The sequence below is a fragment of the Pelophylax lessonae genome (genome assembly GCF_965119305.1).
Source record: "Pelophylax lessonae genome assembly, chromosome: 8".
In the NCBI taxonomy this organism is placed as follows: domain Eukaryota; kingdom Metazoa; phylum Chordata; class Amphibia; order Anura; family Ranidae; genus Pelophylax; species Pelophylax lessonae.
Genome location: NC_138775.1, coordinates 17,447,929 through 17,473,018, shown reverse-complemented (window position 1 = coordinate 17,473,018; position 25,090 = coordinate 17,447,929). Strand labels below are relative to the sequence as shown.

The 25,090-nt window shown below is 41.9% G+C and overlaps 1 protein-coding gene and 1 long non-coding RNA gene across 12 annotated transcripts in view; one reads left to right on the top strand and one right to left on the bottom strand.

The window, feature by feature from the left end:
- The window catches only part of LOC309561739 (plasma membrane calcium-transporting ATPase 2), a 335,901-nt gene that overhangs the window by 5,610 nt on the left and 305,201 nt on the right, over positions 1-25,090 (bottom strand). For 7 of the 11 annotated variants that reach the window (XM_082265743.1, XM_082265740.1, XM_082265746.1 and 4 more), the window contains 2 exons: positions 22,987-23,094; positions 19,995-20,177 (listed from right to left, as the gene is read on the bottom strand). In XM_082265743.1, coding sequence (XP_082121869.1) covers positions 19,995-20,177; positions 22,987-23,094 — 291 coding nt within the window. Of the gene's footprint in view, positions 1-5,506; positions 5,562-12,204; positions 12,377-19,994; positions 20,178-22,986; positions 23,095-25,090 lie in introns of all 11 variants that reach the window. The other 4 variants (XM_082265747.1, XM_082265741.1, XM_082265749.1 and 1 more) reach the window with 3 other exon arrangements.
- On the top strand, positions 5,572-6,640 carry LOC309561754. The gene is made up of 3 exons (XR_014225591.1): positions 5,572-5,900; positions 6,037-6,075; positions 6,495-6,640. It is a non-coding gene; the product is annotated as an uncharacterized lncRNA (long non-coding RNA).

The following is a 25,090-nucleotide window of genomic DNA, read 5'->3' as shown; positions in this document are numbered from 1 at the left end:
AGTTCCTACAACTAGAAAATAGAGTATGGTTTGCTGGACAGAACCTATGAAATACCCAATACGTTTAGGGACTGGATGTCCAACTCCAGTCCCCAGGGGCCAGGATCATCAGATGTTTTGAGAAATGCTCCAATATACAGTAAATGTTAAATGGCTTTGCCAATCTTTGTGATGTAGGAGCGCTGAACCATATGGGGATGCGTATAACGCAATGGGCGGTTAATGGTCCTAGAGGCTGCTCACCAGCAACTGTAGGGTCTTGGTGGACCCCAAAAGGAGTTTACTAAAGTTTTTGAAAGGATGGAAGCTCCACAGCAGCTTGTATAGTCCTTAAAAAAAATTATATATTTATATATATATATATATATATATATATATATATATATATATTTTAATTCTTTATTCAAGAAGTATAGTATCCAACAGATAAAAAGAAAACATTAAAAAATATGCACACACTTACACCAAGGCCACATGTACAAAGCATAATTTTTCAAAGCTATAGATACGCAATACATTACTACAATTAGGAGCAAGTAAATGGGTGAGGTGAAAACCCATATGGAGAAACAATCTGCTACTAGAGCGAAGAGAACAGTGATTAGAGATGTGCATAACGAAAACATTTGTTTCACTTCGGATTCATTCGTTAAGTTAACAATTTAGTTTCCTCATATTCATTATGTTAGAATAATTCATTCAGCATTGGTTTCCTATATTCAGATTTGTTTCATATATTGGTTATTTCTTTTTTTTTTCCCAAATCCAATTTTCTAAAATCAAATCAAAATCAAATTTTGATCAAAATAAAATAAATCAAATTTTCTAAATCCAGTCAAAACTCTAATTCAAAATTTTAATTTCGTAAGACAGCTATATTTGTTCTATTCTATTCTTTTCTCTTCTAATCTATTTTTTTTTTATTCTTTTTTTTTATATTTTATTATATTATTTTATTTTCTATTCTGTTCTAATCTTTTCTATTCCTTTATTTTTTGTTCTCTTCTATTCTGTTTGTCTATTTTGTTCTTTCTAGCCTGTTTTATTCTGTTATTTATTATTTATTATATCTATTTTGTAACAGTCAATGTATTTCAGGGGCTTAGCCCAGATGGAGGAGTGCTAAGCCCCCAAAACACATTGGCTGGTGGCAAATAAAAATCTTTTAAAGGGGTTTATAGCTTCAACACTTCTTTAGCTCTCTAGAACCTCCGGACCCCTTCCAACATACATTAACTGCTTTTAAAGAACTCTGTTCTGATCATGGTATACTACCACACACTCTTAGATGTATTACCTCATGGTCTCACCACCAGCTGACTTCAAATTGCCCCATTTAAAAAAGTGGGAGAACAACAGAATTATTATCCGTTTTGCACTGACATTGTCTATCTGTATGTGGATACAAGAGAACAATTTCAAGATCTTGACCGAATTTTATCATATGCCATTGGCATTGTATAAATCAGGGACCGACCGATTATCGGCATAGCCTATATATCGGGGGCCGATATGCACTTTCCCCGATATATCTGAATCCAAGGTAGCCAATATTTCGGAAAGGGCTTGTATCGGAGGCATCACCCCGGTACCGGCGGCCATAGCTGATGGTCGGCTGTCTTGTAATGACAACCGATGCGGCTGAGAAGCCGCTCGGCTGTCATTACAAGGAGCGGGAGGGGATTCCCCCCTCCTCCCGCCGCCTTCCGTCCCAGCGGGAGACCCGGACAACCAGCCTGCATGGCCGCCGAAGACCCGATCAAAGCCGCATTCAGCTCTGATCGGGTCTCCATGTAAAATCCTGGAAGTGATGTCATGACATCATGACACTTGGCGCCGGATTCAAAAGAATGACAGCATTCAAAACAGCCAAACTTGGCATTTTGAATGCTTTTAAGTGCAGAGGAGGGGTTTGGGGTCTTTTAGACCCCCAGATCCCTCCACAACAGTACCTGTCAAGTGCTGAAAATAGAAAAAATAAAATTTTTAAAATGTACAAAAATATAGGCCAATATCGGCCGATACTGATATCCAATGGCCAAAATATCGGTATCGGCAACGAAAAAACGATACCGGTCGATCACTAGTATAAATGTTTCCCTGGGACCACAGACCACTGCTTCAGGGACTGGGAGGAACGTGGAATGTTACATAGTTACATAGTTACATAGTAGGTGAGGTTGAATAAAGACAATAGTCCATCCAGTTCAACCTGTGTAGGTGTGTGTGGCTGTAATCATCTCACATACCCCTGAATGTTCTGATCCTTGAGATGTAAGTCTAAGAGTCTTTTGAAAGCCACCGTACTACCCGCAGAAACCACCTCTTGTGGTAGAGAATTCCACAATCTTGTAGCCCTAACAGTAAAGAACCCCCCACGTTGCCTGAGGTTAAAACGCTTCTCCTCTAATCGCATTGTATGCCCTCGAGTCCTCATGCAATCCCTTCGAATGAACAGCTTTTTTTCTAAGCTGGGATCCCCATTAAGATATTTATAAATTGCTATCATGTCCCCCCTCAGACGTCTCTTCTCCAGGGAGAATAAATCGAGCGATTGTAGACGCTCTTCATAGTCAAGGTCCTCCAATCCCCTAATTAGTTTAGTTGCCCTTCTCTGGACTCTCTCCAGCTCCAACACATCCCTCCTGAGGACTGGCGACCAGAACTGGACAGAATACTCCAGATGCGGTCGGACCAGAGTTTTATAAAGTGGAAGGATTATAGTCTTATCTCTGGAATACATCCCTTTCTTTATGCATGCCAATATTCTGCTGGCTTTGGCAGCTGCCGCTTGACATTGCATGCTGTTGCCTAATCTATCATCAACCAAGACTCCCAGATCCTTCTCCATTTTTGATTCCCCCAAGGGTTCCCCTCCTAACGTGTATTGTGCTTTTATGTTTTTAGTCCCCAAGTCCCCCAATGTTGTTGCATATATTTTGGTCATATCCACAGTTAGAGCATTTCTGGAAGAAAGTCTGCAGAATATCTCAGAAATTTACTCATTGCCAGGTCCCTGCAGACCCTTCCTCTTTTCTTCTGCATCTCTCCGACATCCCCGCCAAAACCAATAAGAAATCCATCGTATGTCATAATAATGCCGCCAAGTCATGCATTTCATTGATATGAAAAGACCCTCAACCTTCTTCTATCTCACTATGGCTCAACAGGATAGATTACATAAATGAGATTAACCTAGTTCTTTCTGCTCAAAACAAACATGAGCAGTATTCCAAAACTTGGCTCCTCTGGGGTATGTTTGTATACTCCAATAAGGGCAAGGTTCTTCTTGAAGCTCACCCTAGCGGACAATGATTTTCTAACTTCATTACCATCCTATTGTGCCAACCTTGACTCCCCCCCTCCTCCCCCAATTCTTCGCTCCAATCAGAGGAAGTTTTGTATTCATTGCTAGAATAGACTCAGGAAGGTCTCAGCTCGCACACTGAACACAGCCTCAGCTACATACAGTTTATACAGCACAGCCTCATATGTTAATAAGAGACATCGTTTGGGCCAAGCTATGTAAACTGCAACAAAAGCCTGTAATTCAGCTTTAAAGTTATGGCGCTTCCTGGCCAACACTATGGTCACTGTTAGGCATGTGCAATTCCTTTTGTTATTTGGAGATTAGAATGTATCTGAATTTCCAAATCACAATAGAAATTCAAAGAATCCGAAATAAAATATAATGAAAATAATTATTTAAATATGAAAATGAATTTGAATATAAATATGAATTAGAAGTGGAAACATATTGCAATAAATGCAGTTAGGTATAAAAGTGAAATAAGATGATTCCTACTTAGGCTGCCGTATAGAATAGAAACAGAATAGTATAAAATATAAAAAAAATAAAATAAAAAAGAATAGAGTAGAATAAAAAAATAATAAAATAGAAAATAAAAAGATGGAATAGACTGAAATTTAAAAGAAGAGAACAGAAAATAAAGGAATTAAATAGAAAATAAAATAATAGAATAAAATAGAATAGGCCAAAAAAAGAATAGAATAGAAAATAAAAGAAAAAAATTTAATAGATTAGAATAGAATTAAATAGAACAAATATAGCGTCTTCCAAAATTAGAATTTTGAATCGATTTGAAAAAAATGAATTTACAAAACAAATCTGAATATACGAAACAAATTCTGAAAATGAATCATGTTAACATAACGTATATGATGAAACTAAATTATTAGCTTAACAAATGAATCCTAAAGTAAAAAGTTGTTCCGTCGTGCACATCTCTAACCGCTGTTCTCTTCCCTCTAGTGGCAGATTCTTCCTCCATTTGGGTTTTCACCCCAACCATTAACTTACTCTTTTATTGTAATAACGTATTGTGTCTCTATACCTTTTCGAAAATTATGCTTTCTTCATGTGGCCTTGGTGTAAATGTTTGCATGTTTTTTGATGATGTTTTCTTTTTTTGTACGGTCTGTTGGAAACTATACTTCTTAAATAAAGAATTTGCAATAAAAACTATGTTTTAAAGGACTATACAAGCTGGTGTGGCACTCCCAAACTCCCAAAACTTTTTTATGTGGTCATTGAGCAGTGGAGTTTTCTACCTTTTTTAAAATTGTGCCAGGTGGGTAAACTCTGGGATCTGTGTATAATCTAGTAAAAGTGAATAATACCTACTTAATGGGTCATATTTTTATAAATGCAGATTACGCATCAGCCAGAAGTCCACTATAAAAACTGCCAAGAAAAGTGGAACTACACTGAAGTATTTCAATACAGGGTCTCCAAACTTTTGAAACAAAGGGCCAGTTTACTGCCCTTCAAGCTTTCAGGGGGCCAAACTCTAGCCAGTGGAAGTAGAAAATGCCCTGACATTGATGGGAGTAAACAATGTCATAGACTGGGTGACCAGTGGGAGAATTAGCTCTCCATTCCCTGTTGTCAGTGGGAGGAATAGTACTCCATTGTTGGTGTCGTTGAGAGGAATAGTGACCCAAGGGTCAAATAAAGGCAAGCAAAGGGCAACATCCGGCCTAAAGGCTTCCAGATTGGAGACCACTATACTATACGTTCCACCATCTTTGTGATTAGCATAAAGAAAGCAATGCCCTATATATAGGTTTAGAATGAAACAAAGGTCAAGCTGGGACAGTTTTTGTCCTGCATGGGATACTTGGGTAGTAGGGTGTGCGCTATGTTATGTTTGAGACTCTACAGCACTGGAACATCCAGATAAGTCAGAGTATACTCTACATGTCACCCCTGCCAGAGGACATGCCATAGCTAGAGACCTTACTATATGTACAATGCTTAGTAACCTTCCCTATTATGTGCCATGAAGTTCTCACAACCTCTGCTATGTCTGTAGAACAGGGGAAACTGCAGAACATGACATGAAAGTCCATGACCAAAACATAATATGGGTGCATCGCTGGCTGTTTTTGGGCATATACTCGAAGTTTTACCCTGGCTTCGGCAAGACGAAACCTTTGGAAGTCATTTACATTAAATTCAGGCTCAAGGATAAAGACTCACAACCTGTTTATATTTCACTCTCTCTTGCTAAACCTTTGGTCCAGTGTTTTCTAGCCCTCTGAGAAAGACAAACAGAGTGGAAAAGGTTTAGACAGAGAGTAAAAAAAAAAAAAAAATTTTTACTACAGTATGTTGGCTAATTTCCATTATTCTTTATATATTGAAAATGTTTAAACATTCCCAAGAGATGCCAACTGCATGGAGGGATGCTCAATGATCTGGGAATGGGATAGTCTGTTCATTGAAAACATGAAGTCTTTCATTCAGTGTGCTCTGTCCCATGTCTTCGGGAAAGAAATCGGTGTTTTAATCATAATGGAGTGCATTTTTTTATTTATGTGGAGAAAGGGAGGTGGAGGAGTGATGTCTGATGATCTCATCATATTGGTATGAGGTGGTGGTGGTGGGGGGTGTCCTGTGATCTCATCATATTGGTATAAGGTGGGGGGGGGGGGGTGTCCTGTGATCTCATCATATTGATATGAGGTGGTGGTGGTGCGGGGTGTCCTGTGATCTCATCAAATTGGTATGAGGTGGGGGGGTGTCCTGTGATCTCATCATATTGGTATGAAGTGGGGGGGGGGTGTCCTGTAATCTCATTATATTGGTATGAGGTGGGGGAGGGGTGTCCTGTGATCCCCTCATATTGGTATGAGGCGGGGGGGTTTCCTGTGATCTCATCATATTGGTATGAGGTGGGGGGGTGTCTTGTGATCTCATCATATTGGTGTGAGGTGGGGGGGGGGGGGTTCCCTAGGTGGGGGGGGGGTTTCCTGTGATCTCATCATATTTGTATGAGGTGGGGGGTGTCCTGTGATCTCATCATATTGGTATGAGGTGGGGGTGTCCTGTGATCTCATCATATTGGTATGAGGTGGGGGGGTGTCCTGTAATCTCATCATATTGGTATGAGGTGGGGGGGGTGTCCTGTGATCTCATCATATTGGTATGAGGTGGGGGGTGTCCTGTGATCTCATCATACTGGTATGAGGTAGAGGAAAGTAGACTGGTGATCCAAAACTGAGCTCATAATATTTCCTCCCCCCGTGTCCCCTCCCCCAGCATCGCTGCAACCAATCCCTCCCCTTAGACCTCATCTTTTGGCCCCACATCCACTCACTGTCCAAATCTTTCTGCCTTCATCTCTGCAACATTTCTAAAATTCACCCCTTCCTAATAAATGACACCAGAAAGCTTCTAATAAAAGTTATTGCCTCGACTATTGCAACTCCCTTCTTGTTGGCCTACTTGTACTCTTCCCCTCTTCACATTATCATATCATGAATGTTGCTGCTGGACAGCCACCTAACCAACTGCTCAGTGTCCGCCGCATTTCTTTGGCAATTCCTCCACTACATACATTGCCTGCACTTTTGCAACTCGTTGTTGGCCTACTTCTACTCAGGGTATCCCCTCTTCACTCTATCATATCATGAATGTTGCTGTCAGACATCCACCTAACCAAATGCGCAGCCTCCACCGAACCTCCGTGCCAATCCCTCCACCCTCCACAATATACACAGCCATCAAAACTCTGTCCAGAGCTGCATCATGGACCTTATCTCAAAATATCATCCAAACCATCCTCTTAGCTGCTTCCAAGACCTCCTGTTCTCTACCACCCTCGTCATCTCCTTCCATGCTGTTTCTAGGGATGGGCCGAACACCGCCCTGTTTGGCTCGCACCAGAACATCTTGAACAAGGAAGAAGTTCTAGCGAACATGCAAACTCTATTAAAGTCTATGGGACACGAACATGAAAAATCAAAAGTCCTCATTTTAAAGGCTTATATGCAAGTTATTGCCATAAAAAGTGCCCTGGGGGACATGTATCAATGCAAAAAATTTTTTTTAAAGGATCATTTTTAAAGGAGCAGTGATTTTAATGATGCTTAAAGTGAAACAATAAAAAAAAAAAAATCCTTTAAATATCGTGCCTGGGGGGTCCCCTTAATGTGCCGGAAAAGTGGCGTATCTGTATGATGTATGGAGCCTGCTGCAGCAATACTGATATTTCCAAATGAAAAAATCTAATTTAACCACTTGCCGACCAGCCACCATAGTTATACAGCGGCAGGTCGGCTCTGTTACACGAAGCGACGTACCCATACGTCGTTTATTGTAGCAGTTAGTGGGGGCACGCATGCGACAATTGGCTAGAGGGGGAGCCAATCAGCAGGTCCGCCGGGAACCCACGATCCATCCCCATGGAGACAGAACGGCCATTTACCAAAGTAAACACGGCACACTGCTGTTCTGTCAGTGATGAAAATGGATCCTGTGTTCCTCCTATTTAGGAACACAGGTCTCTGTGTTCATCCAGTAAGTACATCCCCCACACAGCTAGTAATCACCCCCTAGGCACACAGTTAACCCTTTGATCGGCCCTGGTGTTAACCCCTTCCCTGCCAGTGTCATTACTACAGTAACAGTGCATATTTTTAGCACTAATTACTGTAGTAATGTCACTGGTCCCCCCAAAAGTGTCAGTTAGGGGTCCAATCTGTCCGCCGCAATGTTGAAGTCCTGCTAAAGAAAGCTGATCGCCGCCATTACTAGTAAAAAAAATTAAAAATAAACAAAAAATTACATAAATCTTTCCCCTAGTTTGTAGATGCAATAACTTTTGCGCAAACCAATCAATATACTCTTATTGGGATTTTTTTTTTACCAAAAATATGTAGCAGAATACATATTGGCCTAAATTGATGAAAAAATTAGATTTTTAATTTTTTTTTAATTGGGAATGTTTTATAGCAGAAAGTAAAAAATATTGTTTTTTTTTTTTCAGAATTGTCACTTTTTTTCGTTTATAGCGCAAAAAATTAAAACCGCAGATGTGATCAAATACCACCAAAAGAAGAAAGCTCTATTTGTGAGAAAAAAAGGACATCAATTTTATTTGGGTACAGCGTCGCACGACCGCGCAATTGTCAGTTAAAATAACTCAGTGCCGTATTGTAAAAAAATGGCCTGTCGGCGAACAAAATGTATTGCCGGCGAACACACGAACAGCTGATGTTCAAGTCGAACTTACGTTCAATTCTAATATAGAGCCCATCCTTTGCTATTTCTTGGAACTCCCTACTGCAATAATCTATCCAGCTATCTCTCTCTGTCCACTTTAAGGCGATCCTTGAAAACCCACCTCTAGACGGAAGCCTATCCCCAAACCACCTAACAACTGAACTTTTACTTTCTCCATTAACTTATCCCCACACAGTTATAATATTTTGTATTACTTGCTTCTCCCTTTAAATGTTAGGCTCTCACAAGCAGGACTCTCTGAACCTTACTGTATTTGATTGGATTGTAATAGTACTGTCTCCCTTTACTTTGTAAAACATTGCTCAAACTGTCCTATACAAATCCTGTAAAATAATAATAATCTTATCATATTGGTATAATGTGGGGAGAGTAGGCTGGTGATCTCATGAAAGGGTATCAGGTTTGAGGAGGAATGTCCTGTGATCTCATCATATTGGTATCAGTTGGAGAAGAGGAGGCTGGGGATCTCATGATGTTGGTATGGAGGATAGGCTCTTGATGTTACTAGGTAGAAGAAGGAAGGCTGGAGATCTCATGTTGGTATAGAGGGGAGGCTGTTGATCTCATTAAATTGGTATGAGGTGATTGATGGGTGTCCTATAATCTCTTTATATTGGTATGAGGTGAAGGAGTATATGATCATCATATCGGTGGAGAAGTGGAGACTAGATATCTCATAATATTGGTATACAGGGGAGGCTGTTGATGTCGTTATATTGGTATGAGGTGGAGGAATGGGAGGCTGGGGATCTCATTAAATTTGGTACGAGGTTATTGATCGGTGTCCTATAATCTCTTTATATTGGTATGAGGTGAAGGAGTATATGATCATCATATCTATGGAGAAGTGGAGACTAGATATCTCATAATATTGGTATAAAGGAGAGGCTGTAGATGTCATTATATTGGTATGAGTTGGAGGAATGGGAGGCTGGGGAACTCATCATGTTGGTATGGAGGGGAGGCTGAAGATATCATTATATTGGTATGAGGTGGAGGAATAGGAGGCTGCGGATCTCAGCATGTTGGTATGGAGGAGAAGGTCATTCATTTCATTTTATTGGTATGAGTTGAGAGAGGGGTGTCCTTTGATCTCACCATATTGGTGGAAGAGTGGAGACTAGAGATCTCATAATATTGGTATAGAGGGGAGGCTGTTGATGTTGTCATATTGCAATGAAGTGGAGGAATAGGAGGCTGGGGATCTCAGCATTTTGGTATGGAGGAGAAGGTATTGATTTAATTTTATTGGTATGAGGTGGAGTATCTGATGATCTCATCATACAGGTGGAGAAGTGTAGACTAGAGATCTCATAATGTTGATATAGAGGGGAGGCTGTTGATGTCATCATATTGGTATCAGATGAAGAAGAGACAGCCAGAGATCTCATAATGTTGGTATGGAAGGGAGGCTGATGGTATCATTATATTGGTATGAGGTGGAGGAATGGGAGGCTGAGGATCTCAGCATATTGGTATGGAAGAGAGGTCATTGATTTAATTTTATTGGTATGAGTTGGGAGAGGGGTGTCCTTTGATCTCACCATATTGGTGGAAGAGTGGAGACTAGAGATCTCATAATATTGGTATAGAGGGGAGGCTGTTGATGTTGTCATATTGCAATGATGTGGAGGAATAGGAGGCTGAGGATCTCAGCATTTTGGTATGGAAGAGAGGTCATTGATTTAATTTTATTGGTATGAGTTGGGAGAGGGGTGTCCTTTGATCTCACCATATTGGTGGAAGAGTGGAGACTAGAGATCTCATAATATTGGTATAGAGGGGAGGCTACTGATGTTGTCATATTGCAATGAGGTGGAGGAATAGGAGGCTGGGGATCTCAGCATGTTGGTATGGAGGAGAAGGTATTGATTTCATTTTATTGGTATGACGTGGAGGAGTATCTAATGATCTCATCATATTGGTGGAGAAGTGTAAACTAGAGATCTCACAATATTGTTATATAGGGGAGGCTGTTGATGTCATCATATTGGTATCAGATGGAGAAGGGATGGCCAGAGATCTCAATGTTGGTATGGCGGGGAAGCTGTTGATGTCATTATATTGGTATGAGATGGTGGAATGAGAGGCTGGGGATCTCAGCATGTTGGTATGGAGGAGAAGGTATTGATTTCATTTTATTGGTATAAGGTGGAGGAGTATATGATGATGATCTCATAATATTGGTGGAGAAGTGGAAACTAGAGATCTCATAATGTTGATATAGAGGGGAGGCTGTTGATGTCATCATATTGGTATCAGATGGAGAAGGGATGGCCAGAGATCTCAATGTTGGTATGGCGGGGAAGCTGTTGATGCCATTATATTGGTATGAGATGGAGCAATGGAAGGCTGGGGATCTCACTCTCAGCAAGTTGGTATGGAGGGGAAGCTGTTGATGTCATTATATTGGTATGAGATGGAGGAATGGTAGGCTGTGGATCTCAGCAAGTTGGTATGGAGGAGAAGTTATTGGTATGAGGTGGAGGAGGAAGGAATGTTGAGTTAAATGATACTTGCAGGAAGGTGAGTTAGGTTAGGAGAAGGGCGCGTGGGTTCTAGCATAATTTTGTTTTCTCTTAGTTTTTGCTTGTCCACATATCTTTGTTTTTAAACCTGACTTTAGATAAGTTGTTTATCTATGTCTAACAATCCATATATATGATTGGATGCAATATTGTGTGTAGTTATACTGTGGTCATTTAAAGATTGTATTGCTGGACAGATCTGGTGATCACATGATATGAGCGTTTGACTCTTCCTAAACTTCTGTCACCACAATAATGGGCTGTGTCATCCCTCTCATTCTGATATTGCGTTTTTGAAGGGCAGCACACTGATTTTTACATTAATTCGTTCTCCCTAATCATTTCCACTGGACTTGGGACAAAGGTGAAACTTGGGACTGTACAAGGAGTGCACCAGCTACCTTTCAGATTATAGGTCTAGACTGACTCTTGTCTGATCACCTACACCAGTGGTCCTCAACTCCGATCCTCAGGGCCCACTAACAGGCCAGATTTTAAGTATTACCTTGGGGAAATTCAGACTATCGTACTGCAATCACTGAGCAGCAAATGATATCACCTGGGATGTATTTCAGTTATCTTGCAAAACATGGCCTGTTAGAGGGCCCTGAGGGCCAGGGTTGAGGACCACTGACCTACACTGTGCCATGTATTCCATGGCCAATATATGACCCTTATATGTGACCTGTTGGTGTACATGTATGGATATATTATGATGATCACATGAAATGGATTTGGTGTGGTTGCTGGTCTCGGTAGAATTGCACAGATTATGGTCACCTGTAAGGAAGAAGTCAGAAGGTTGAGGAGACTCTAGTGAGGATGCAGCACAGATAGTGGATATATGAAAGAGGAGGCGTCCTGGAGACACAACTGAAAATGGATCTGGTTTATGTTACGGCAAAGATAAATGATGATATGGATATACAACCAATGGAGGAAGGTCACTGGTAGAGGACGAATAGAACATTACAATCTAGGCTAGCAGGCTGCACAGCTGCTTGTTAGTTCTCACTGTGTTACATAGATATATTTCCATTATCTGTGCTCGCTTCCTCACAGAGACAGAATGGGGTCCAGAGTTGGCATTTCTGTGGATGTGAGGCAGTAAGAAGACACACTCACGCCCTGCGGCTGCAGCTGACGCACTGGTAGGAGAGGAAAGAGCATTGCTTAGCGATACGTGACTAGGACTAGAAACATTTGTTACATCCTGGTTCTGGCTGGTGGTGGAGGATTGTCTCCGCAGAGCCCCCTGAAAGGAAGCTCCGCTCTTGAATGTATTCACTACTTCAATCTGTAACGGAGGAGAGAATGAGACAGGTTTGTTCAACACACCCCACATAAAAAAAAAAAAGAAAAGAAAGTCAAAAATAATACAATAAAGACACAACACAAGGACAAGACACAACACAAAGACAACACACCTGGATGTTATATGCAGAGACTACTGAGCCGGGTTGCAATATACACATACAGCCTAGTAAATACTGTGCAAAACACACTTACACTCTGTAGTATACATTGGCATTACTTACATACGTACACGTAAATATATTACAGTTACATTGTTATAATCCATATGGTCTTAAATATAAGGAAAGGAGAAAAAACGCCTGGTATAATTCCCAGAGGAAGCGAGCAGTCCTGTGGTGTCTTTCTTACTCCAGGACACAACATGTAAAAGAGAAGCCAGCAACTCAATCTTCCAAAAGTAGTACTTTTATTTTTGCAGGTGGTGTACAGCTAATGTGAGGGCTTGCGTGTTTCTGCCTATAGCCTTAATCCTAGCCATCATGGCTAGGATTAAGGCTATAGGCCAAAACCCGTAAGCCCTCACATTATCTGTACACCTGCAAGAATAAAATTACTACTTTTGGAAGATAGAAAAAAAAAAGGGGGGGAGGGGAAAATGAGAGAACCTCACAACTCAGTGGGGTCTCTCAACCCCTCAAATATATTGGGACTTTATAGGCAACTAGTAAATGCTGATCTCAGTGGGAATAAATGTAACAATTGTTTGATAAAAAATATAATTTTAATTGACATGAACATGCAAAAATGCAACAGTATACATGTGTTCAATAAAACATAGTAAATACTGTACATGCACAAAAATCGTAGGACAAACTCCTACACCACTGGAACCCCAATGCCTCTAAATCCAAGGCGATTCATATAAATACATAATAAGTCATGATAAATCATGGTGAAAAAATTATTATAATAAAATGTAGGGTTCACTTGTGGTAGATGTGGAATCGCGACGCGTTTCGCTAAGTCGCTTCCTCAGGCGATTCCTAAAGAGTTGTCTAAAAAACTGACATTTTTAGTTACCCCCTTAATCAGAATGGGGTGTCCAGTTTGAATGCAAGCATGTCTCGTATGGCTCCACCACTATGTCTTTTATTGAGCCCCAAAAGAAAGCTGATGATCACAAACGTGGTCATAGGAAGCATCCGCTTGTTACAGAGGAGTCGGGTTATCACAGGCTCCCTTCACTCTTAAGCAGATACTCAGAAAATATGGAAAAACCCGGTCCTTTTGGAGATACCCTTAGCTTCTCCTCGGGAAGCTCGTCCTGTCTCTGATTGGTCATTGGGGTTCCAGTGGTGTAGGAGTTTGTCCTACGATTTATGTGCATGTATTTACTATGTTTTATTGAACACATGTCTACTGTTGCATTTTTGTATGATCGTGTCAATTAAAATGATATTTTTTATCAAATGATTGTTACATTTATTCCCACCGAGATCAGCATTTACTAGTTGCCTATAAAGTCCCAATATATTTGAGGGGTTGAGAGACCCCACTGAGTTGTGAGTTTCTCTCATTCCCCCCCCCCCCTTTTTTTTTTCTCGTGCATTATAGGGATGTGGCAATAGTATGCAATAGAGTGTGTCTCACTCATTCTTTTTGGAAGATAGAGTCGATGCCTTTCAGCCTTTTTTCATACCTAAATATAGTATATCCTCTGTAGCATATGGTTTGATATATATATATATATATATATATATATATATATATATATATATGTATATACATTTTATTTATATAACAGCTGTAAAAAAGTCTGTGATCTGATCTTCATAAAAGGGTGACCCTAGATAAGCAGATATCTCTCAGAGATTGACAGACCTGACCTTAGAAGTGCCTCAACCTGTTACACTTCACCTTTTCACTTGGCTGGCAAACTCAAGCGCCATCTGAACAGTGAAGAGGCAGAGATAAGTCACAGACAGCCCCTGTCTGATGGACGTCCAGTACATGGATCTTCCCTTTACCATAGCCTAATTCAAAGCTGTTCTGTCTCTGCAGGTCACTTAGGAGGTATTTTGGTTTATCCAGTATACTCATCCATTTGGAAGTGGTCTCTGGGGGACTTGTTAAGGATCTCCCCATCTATAAATGCTTTCTGTGTCCTGGTAATCTGGCTCATCCAGTATACCAATCTGTTCAGGAGAAGTCTCTGGGTGGCTTGCTGAAGATCAAGCCCTGTCTCCTCCTCTATGATTGGCTGCAGGTTACATAAAAGGTATTCTGGCTCCTTCAGTATACTTATCTGTTTAGGGAATAGTCTTTGGGGGGCTAGCGGAACATCAAGCCCTATCTCCCCATATTCCAGGTTCTAGTAATCTAGCTCATCCAGTATACTCATCTACGCAGGAATGATTTCTGGGGGGCTTGCTGAAGATTTGGCTCTGTCTCCTCTGCCACGATTGGCTTTTTTCATGTTCCGGTAATCTGGGTTATTTAGTATACTTCTCTGTTCAGGAATAGTCTCTGGGGGGCTAGCTGAAGATTAGGCCTTGTCTCCTCCTCTATGATTGGCTGCAGGTCACTTAGGTATTCTGGCTCCTTCAGTATACTCATCTGTTCTGTAATAGGTTGTGGGTGGCTTGATGAAGATCAGGCCCCATCTCCCCATCTACACTTGGCTTCCAGTTTCTGGTAATCCAGCTCATCAGTTATAATCATCTGTCTAGGAATGTTCATTTGGGGGGGGGGGCTTGCTAAAGATTAGGCACAGTCCCTACTATAGGCTTCTGTGTTCTGTAATCTGGCTCATCCAGTAAATGTATCTGTTCAGATATAGTTGGGTGGTCTACTGAAGATCAGGCCCTGTCAACTCATCTATAAATGGCTTCCAAGTTCTAAGAATCTGGCTCATCCAGTAGATCTGTCCAGAATTCATCTCTGGTGGGCTTGCAGAAGATCAGGCCCCATTTCCAATTGGCTGCAATCCAGTATACTAATATGTTCAGGACAGTTTCCCGGGTATCTTGCTTAAAGCTGAACTCTGGGTATATTCCTAATTGCATAGTTACATTGTGCCAACTTGGACCAATGAAAGTATGCATATTTAATACCTGGTGGACCACTGTTGAAGCTGGAAATCAAGTATGCAATAAAAACCTGCATTTGACCTGCTTCAGCATTCCCATAGACTTGTGTGAGGAGAGAAATAGTTCTGAATAGTGCTGTATATAATTCTGAATGTATTATACTTGTATGTTTTTCTGTGGGTTGTAATATATATTGTACATAATCCATACTATGCTGTATGTGATAAATGTAGTATGCTTTCTATACTGTTCTGTGTGGGGTGATATATGTAGTGCACACTCTATACTGTTATGTATGGTGTGCTGTATGTAGCACACTCTCTATGCTATGCTGTGTAGTGTGCTATATGTAGTACGCTATCTATACTATACTGTATGGTGTGCTATATGTAGTACGCTATCTATACTATACTGTATGATGAGCTATATGTAGTACTCGCTCTATATAATGCTATATGGTGTGCTATATGTAGTACGCTCTCTGTACTATGCTGTATAGTGTGCTACTTGTAGTACACTCACTACACTATGCTGTACGATGTGCTATAGGTAGTACGCTCTCCATACTATGTTTGGTATGCTGTATGTAGTACTCACTCTATACTTCGCTGTATCGTGTGCTGTATGTATTACTCACTCTATACTATGCTGTACAATGTGCTTTATGGATGTAATCATTCTATACTATGCCATAGGGTGTGCTGTATGTAGCACGCTCTCTATACTATGCTGTATAATGTGCTACATGTAGTACACTCTCTATACTGTGTTGTATGTAGTACTCACTCTATACTATGCCAAATGGTGTGCTATATGTAATACACTCTCTATAATATGCTATATAGTGTTTAGTATGCCCTCTATACTATGCTGTATAGTGTGCCGTATTTAGTATGCTCTTTATACTATGCTGTGTCTTGTGTTATATGTAGTATACTCTCTATACTATCTCCTGTGGTGTGATACACTATAGTAGTGAACAAGCAAATAAATCTTTTCTACTACCAAGTTATTGTTTTGGTGTGCGGCCACTTTCTCTTCATGTTCGTGTGATACACTATATGGCCAGAATTCAGTGATCACCTGACCTTCAAACCTATATATGTTTGTTGGACACCCTTTTCCAAAGCCATGAGTGTGGAGTTGCCCTCTTTGAGACTATAACATCCTCCACACTTCTTGGAGGAATTTCCACAAAATTTTGGAGGGTGTCTGTAGGAATTTGTGCCCATTTGTGAGGTCAGGTACTGGTGTTAGATGAGAAGACCTGGCTCACAATTGGCGTTCCAATTCATCCCAAAGGTGTTCAGTAGGCTTGAGGTCAGAGCTCTGTGCAGGGCACTCGAGTTGTTCCAAGCAATCAAACTCATAAAACCATGACTTTATGGAGCTGGCTTTGTACACAGGGGCACAGTCATGCTGGAACAGAAATGGGTCTTCACCAAACTGTTACCACAAGGTTGGAAGAGTACAATTGTCTACAATGGCTTTGTATGTTATAGCATTAGGAGGACCCTTCACTAGAAACATTTGAACTCCATCATTTGGTGGGGGTCCACATACTTTTGGCCATATATTTTATGGCATGCTGTGTATACTATACTGGATGAAGAAAACCCCAAGGTAATTGGGATTATTATAGCGGTCTTCTATAGAGGTCTTCCTCTGAAGACGTCATACGCTCGGACGAAACGCGCGTCAGGTGGAACGCACGCCGCACGCCCGGAAGCCAGGTGGAACGCAAGCCGGTAGTTACCGCTCTCCACGCTACAGGCACCAGTACAGCGGGCGCGATCCTCTAGATTTTAACCTTTCTTGTATTATTTGATCAGCATCATTTAATAAAACCCTTTTAAATGGTACTGCACTATTGGGAGCAATTATTTTTTTCCCTAACCGGACCCTGAGGATTCAGATTATCCAGCAAGGGGATCTTGGATTGCAGGGGACTACAAAGCCCAGAAGTTGCCATCTCTCTGGCCGAGGAGGCCATCAGGCTCTATAGGTCTTTTTGCCATAAGGTAATTAAGACCCACATTCTCTGGTAAGTTTACATCTTTACTATTTCCTGAAGCCATTTCATAGCATTGGCGGTTGGACCACTGGAGGACCCAGCACATAGCACTTGCACTTTTTCTTCCTTTTTTGGCACTGAAGTTTACCTTTCTGCACCAAAGTCACATATGAACTTTGATTGGACTTATTTTGCACTTTAATGACACATATGTGATTTGAATTATTTATAGTCTGACATTATATGAATAATTATTGATTTTACAATATTGTGTGATACACTATTATCCAGTTTATGATTTTTTAGTCACAAATCAATGTTCTTATATAGTTATATATTTATTAAGAAAGAATAGCGCACACATGCAAAAGAAATGACTATCAAATATGGAGACAATCCATAAATAAAAATGGGGATTTGGTCCCACCATATGGCCATATCGTGCTCAAGCCCACCACTGCGTCAAAGTACCCCATTATCAGTGGGTCCTACACTATCCATGAAAAAGAGATGAATCCAGCCTCTCTTACCCTTGGAGATAATACTCCTTGCTGGGAAAGATGTGCCAATGCACTACAGGGGACTCCTCCTATATCTACTTGATAGTGGACACCAATAGAGTACAGGTGTGTGTGGGGGATGGGATGCTCAACCTCAGAAGTCTGGGGATTTAGTCCCACCATATGGCCATAATATAATATAATAATTTCTTAATATACATGTTGCTTGGTCCATAGCTGCACTGGCTTTAGATATACATGTTCAGGGTTTGCTCCCCCAATTTTTTGCTTGTTTATTATGTATTCGGTCTGACCAGACTTCTGAGGTTGAGCATCCCATCCCCCACACACACCTGTACTCTATTGGTGTCCACTATCAAGTAGATATAGGAGGAGTCTCTTGTAGTGCATTGGCACATCTTTCCCAGCAAGGAGTGTTGTCTCCAAGGGTAAGAGAGGCTGGATTCACCCCTTTTTTATGGATAGTGTAGGACCCATTGATAATGGGGTACTTTGACGCAGTGGTGGGCTTGAGCACGATATGGCCATATGGTGGGACTAAATCCCCATTTTTATTTATGGATTGTCTCCATATTTGATAGTCATTTCTTTTGCATGTGTGCGCTATTCTTTCTTAATATACATGTTGCTTGGTCCATAGCTGCACTGGCTTTAGATATACATGTTCAGGGTTTGCTCCCCCAATTTTTTGCTTGTTTCTTATATATTTATATATGTATATTTACTTCACATCATTTATTTAGATTATTGTGCACTCTGGTTCCCAACAGCAAGCGCTATAATAATCCCAATTACCTTGGGGTTTTCTTCATCCACCCTACACCTATTCTATAGCAGCTGCTACCCCCCCTTTATTTTATTCCTTCACAATTAACTACCACCTCCCAGTAGGTCATCCATAGGCGCGAAGAATATACACCTATTGGAGCAGAGGCGTAACTAAAACCTCCAGGGCCCCGGTGCAAGAAACCATGAAGGGCCCCCCGGACCCCTGGCCGGGGCCCTTCCCTTCAAGCCTGGGGCTCTTCCCACTAATCCTGGGGCCCTTTACTCTCATTGCGGGGGCCCTTTATTACGGTCCTGCAGAGGGACCCTTTCACAAGTTCTGCAGTGGGCCCCCTTCCTTCCATCTTGTGGCCTCCCCACGGTGGGGGAATGCCAGGGCCCGGTCGCAAGTGTGACCTTTGCGATCCTGGAAGGTCACCCACTGGTGTCAGTAGTTCTTATTTTTTGGTATTTTAATTGTATTATTTTTTATCATTTTATTTTATTTTTTCCAATGTCACTGACTATGACTCTGTCCATTCAGAAAAGGAAGGAGCTGGTAAATTACATATTTACCAACCCCTTCCTGGTTCTCTATTGTGACACATCCCCTGCAGCAGCCGGCAGGAGAGGAAAGGGAGCACGGGAGGGGGGCAGGGGAGCACACAGGGACCCAGAGACAGCAGAACACAAGTGAACTGGATAGGAGGAGTGGCGGGGGCAGCATACAGAGGAACCAATCTCCTCCATTTTCCTCCTGCAGCTACAGGAGGAAAAAGTACAGTGATTTCTCTACATGCTGCCCCCGCCGCCCCTCCTATCCAGGTGTACAGGGGAGCCGCACAGGCCCCCTGGAGCATGGGGCCCGGTTGCAATTGCACCCTCTGCAACCCCTGTAGTTACGCCCCTGTATTGGAGTATATATTTCCTATTATGTATACTATACTACCTATACATTTGGTATTTTATTAGTGTTACTGTCTAAAGTTAAGAGCTTGGTTTCATGGTATGTTTTTCCCCAGTATGCTTTGTTACAACCAAATGTTCTGATATAGCATCTAAGTAAAGGAAACCAATGAATCCACCAAATTACCTATACGTTATCTCTTGCCCTTGCTGGCAGTCTACGTTGACCATATGTCGGCACCATGGCATATTAGGATAGATTGACCACACAACAGGTTTACGGTAAGCTTGGCTTTCCTGGCGCACCACCACCACCTGAAAAACCTTTTCCCCTCCCCTACCAATGTGCTGCCACCCATGTACCTGGGTTTGTATTCTGTTGAGTCCCCGAAACCAGAGGATCTGCCCTCTTCTTAACTCCCTCTCTGCATGGTCTATTTCCTCATTATCCTCATTCATTTCCTCTTCTTGATTTTCCTCCTTCTGTGTTAGGCGACCAGCCCCCTTCAGGAATTTCAACCTACTGGTTGGGATGCTAGAGATGACCTACAGAACAGAAGACTTTATGAAGCAGATCTAGCGGCAGCATATAAGCTATGCATGATAACAGTTTTATAAATAGAATACACAACCATACGCTTACTCAACCACCTGATAGGATGAAGGAATAAAAATAAAGATGTGACTTTAAATGTGCCTCGTTGGGAACATATACAACACTGTTAATGAAATATAAGAAATTTTATTACATCCTTTAAAAAAAAAAAAATTATGTGCATCAAAGTATTATTTGCCTTATCATTTTGACTGTAACAAACACATATTTGTGATTCCAAACTGTCTCAGGGGATTGACTCATTTTGCGTGTTGTTGCTTCTTCAGGATCCACGCCTGTGTTTTACAAAATTTCAAAATTATATGGCTATGGAGTTTTTGGATAAAGGACTCTGTGTTTTTTTTTTTTTTTTTACCCTGCACATTTTTTGGTGAATGAGTAGGGGTACTATTCTCCCCAACTCATTCACATAGGGGGGCAGGATCTGGGGTGCCCCTTGTTGAAGGGGGCTTCCAGATTTCAATAAGCTATCCCCCGCACCCCCACATCCACTGGGCCAGAGTTGTGGGGAAGAGGCCATTATCCTCATCAACATGCTTGATGAGGATGGAGCACCCCCCCCCCCCTTCAGGTTGAGGGTATGTTGCCTGGTATGGATCAGATCTGCTGGGCTGCATGCTCAGACAACAGTTTGGTATGGATTTTGGGGAGGACCCCACAACATTTTTAAAATAAATTTTGGTGTGGGGTTCCGTTCAAAATCCATACCAGACCCAAAGGGGCTGGTATGGATTGGGTGGAAGGAACCTACATGATGTTTAAATTTGGGGTCCCCCCTGTTAAAGGGGGATTCCAGATTTCAATAAGCCATCCCCCGCACCCCCACAACCACTGGGCCAGGGTTGTGGGGAAGAGGCCATTATCCTCATCAACATGCTTGATGAGGATGGAGCAACCCCCCCCCCCCCACCCCATGTTGAGGGCATGTGGCCTGGTATGGTTCAGGCCTGCTGGGCTGCATGCTCAGACAACGGTCTGGTATGGATTTTAAAATACATTTTGGTGTAGGGTTCTGTTCAAAATCCATACCAGACCCAAAGGGCTTGGTATGGATTGGGGGGAATGAACCCCCATGCTGTTGGGGGTTCTTATGTTTACATTCTGGTAATCCTGCTGACACCAGATGAATTATGGGTCTGGCATGGATTTTAAAATATATTTTGGTGTGGGGTTCCATTCAAAATCCATACCAGACCCAAAGGGCTTGGTATGGATTGGGGGGAATGAACCCCCATGCTGTTGGGGGTTCTTATGTTTGCATTCTGGGAATTCCGCTGATACCAGATGAATTATGGGTCTGGTATTGATTTTAAAATACATTTTGGTGTGAGGTTCCATTCAAAATCCATACCAGACCCAAAGGGCTTGGTATGGATTGGGGGGAATGAACCCCCATGCTGTTGGGGGTTCTTATGTTTACATTCTGGGAATCCCGCTGACACCAGATGAATTATGGCGGCTGCCCGCTCCTTAACCGGTTGCCGACCACCGCAAGTACATATACTGCGGCGGTCAGCCCCGGCCAAGCAAAGTGACGTATATATACGTCACTTGCCTGTCACTTGCTTGTGAGCCAATAGCGGGCGAGCCAATAGCACGGCTCGTTCCCTAGGAAGTCCGTGCGTGTGACCGGCGGACCCGATGTCCGCCGGTCACTCGGCGATCGTCGGTGGAGAGGGAGACAGGCAGGCAGCTAATGTAAACAAGCCGCCTGTCATTCTCCCCTGTGTAGGAATGGTGATCATACGGTTCTACTATGTAGGACCGTTGATTACTGTTCCTACACCAGTAGCCATGTCCAATCACAGTTAGAAGCACGCCCCTAGGGACACACTTAATCCCTCCTTCCCCAATAAAGTTAACCCCTTCCCTGCCAGTGTCATTTTGCAGTAACAGTGCATATATATAGCACTGATTACTGTAGTAATGTCACTGGTAACCCCAAAAGTGTCAAAAATGTCAGTCAAGGGTCCGATCTGTCCGCCGCAATGTCGCAGTACCGCAAAAAAAAATCGCATTACGCGTTAAAAAAAAAACCCACCAAAAATGACAAAAATCTTTCCCTTAGTTAATAAACGCAATTACTTTTGCGCAAACCAATCAAAATACGCTTTTTGCAATTTTTTTTACCAAACATATGTAGCATAAAACAAATTGGCCTAAAATGTTAAAAAATTTTGATTTTTACATTTTTTTGGGGAATTTCATATAAAAAAATGTGAAAAATATTGTTATTTTTGCAAAATTTACGCTCTTTTTTTGTTTATAGCGCAAAAAGTAAAAATCGCACAGGTGATCAAATACCACCAAAAGAAAGCTCTGTTTGTGGGAAAAAAAGGACGTTCATGTTCGTTTAGGTACAGCGTCGCACCAGCTACTTACTGGTTGTTAAGGATGCCGGCATTAAAAAAGCACTAGCTTTCACTATTATAAAACCACATCACTTCAATAAATAGCTCATCCGGTATTTTAGTAGCATTTTTTAATAAATTGCAAAAATTTTTTTGAAAAACGCTAAGAGGTATTTTACTGCAGATCTTAAAGCGGTAGATACTGTTTTGTGAATGGAGTCCACTCTAATTATATGAATATAATCTATGGAATGTAAAAGAAACATACAAGAGCACTGTGCAGATTCCTTTCGACATTTTTCTAGCAGGGCATTGAATAATGTGTACAAAACCTTCACTGAGTCCCACCAAAATGAAGCAAAAGTCTTTAGGTCAGTTTGACACCTACCTGTCCCCATACCAGTTCTCCAAAGCCAAGAAATATGCACCACATCCACTGGTCCAGCTGCAGCGGAGCACAGCTAAATGGCTTTCCACCAAACTGTACAATTATTATCTGCAATAAAAAAAATATATCTCTTTTCCGTCAAAACATTTAATGCTGAATCCTGGGGAAAAGTAAAGGGGTTTTTGCACTCATAGTTACATAGTTACATAGTAGGTGAGGTTGAATAAAGACAATAGTCCATCCAGTTCAACCTGTGTAGGTGTGTGTGGCTGCAATCATCTCACATACCCCTGAATGTTCTGATCCTTGAGATGTAAGTCTAAGAGTCTTTTGAAAGCCACCATACTACCCGCAGAAACCACCTCTTGTGGTAGAGAATTCCACAATCTTGTAGCCCTAACAGTAAAGAACCCCCCACGTTGCCTGAGGTTAAAACGCTTCTCCTCTAATCGCATTGTATGCCCTCGAGTCCTCATGCAATCCCTTCGAATGAACAGCTTTTTTTCTAAGCTGGGATCCCCATTAAGATATTTATAAATTGCTATCATGTCCCCCCTCAGACGTCTCTTCTCCAGGGAGAATAAATCGAGCGATTGTAGACGCTCTTCATAGTCAAGGTCCTCCAATCCCCTAATTAGTTTAGTTGCCCTTCTCTGGACTCTCTCCAGCTCCAACACATCCCTCCTGAGGACTGGCGACCAGAACTGGACAGAATACTCCAGATGCGGTCGGACCAGAGTTTTATAAAATGGAAGGATTATAGACTTATCTCTGGAATACATCCCTTTCTTTGTGCATGCTAATATTCTGCTGGCTTTGGCAGCTGCCGCTTGACATTGCATGCTGTTGCCTAATCTATCATCAACCAAGACTCCCAGATTCTTCTCCATTTTTGATTCCCCCAAGGGTTCCCCTCCTAACGTGTATTGTGTTTTTATGTTTTTAGTCCCCAAGTGCAAAACCTTACACTTCTCCACGTTAAACTTCATTTGCCATGTCGTTGCCCACTCTGTAATTTTGTCCAGGTCATTCTGTAGGATATCTGCTTCATGCTGTGCAGTTATTGCCCTGGTCAATTTTGTGTCATCTGCAAAAACTGATATCGAACTACTGATCCCGACCTCAATGTTGTTTATGAATAAATTGAACAAGGTTGGTCCCAGGACTGAGCCCTGGGGCACCCCGCTTACAACCTCAGATCAGTCTGAGTATGCGCTGTTTATTACCACCCTTTGGACACGCCCTTTAAGCCAATTCCGTATCCAAGAGCAAACCCTGCTCACTGTAAAATATCTATCTTTCACAATATTTTTTATTGAATAAGGACAAACTCACAAAACAGAGAACAGATGCCAAGGCCAGTGGCGGACAGTCATTTGAGGAGGATAACATACATACCACGGACATGTAGGCCTCTTATATGGTGTAGCTCAGGGGTGTTCAAACTATGGCCCTCCAGCTGTTGCAGAACTAAACATCCCAAGAGGCATTGTAAATCTCTGACATTCACAGACATGACTAAGCACAGGGCTTTTTTTCAGCAGGAACGCGGGGGAACGCAGTTCCGGCACCTCTAGTACTGAATGTACTGTATGTAATGACAAGGGGTGCTGGGGTGTGCTGGAGGAGCTATTGATGCTGACTGCTGGGGGATCTATTGTTGCTGGAGGGGATCTTTTTTGCATGTTGATCTATTGTTGCTGAGGACATCTGTTCTTTCTGTTTGCTGGGGGGGGGGGGGGGTGCTTATGTTGCTGGGGAAGGGGGGGTCAATTGTTGCTTGTCTTCTGCTGTTGAGGGCAGGGTCTATTGATGCTTGGGAGATCTGTTGCATGGTGCTCAAGGTCTATTGCTGAGCTGGGGTGGTATTTTTTTGCAGGGGTCCATTGTTGCTGGGGGACATCTATTGTTGCTGGGGGGGGGGGTGTCTATTGTTACCATATAAATTACTAAGCATCATGAAATGGTACTTTGCTCTATATTCTTTAAAAGGGGCGGTACTGAGAGGTGGGTGGGGGGTGGAATCAAGAAACAGTGCTTGGAGGTTGTAGGGGGCGGAGACAAGAATTGACTCAGAAATTGACTCTGAGAAAAAAAGCCCTGA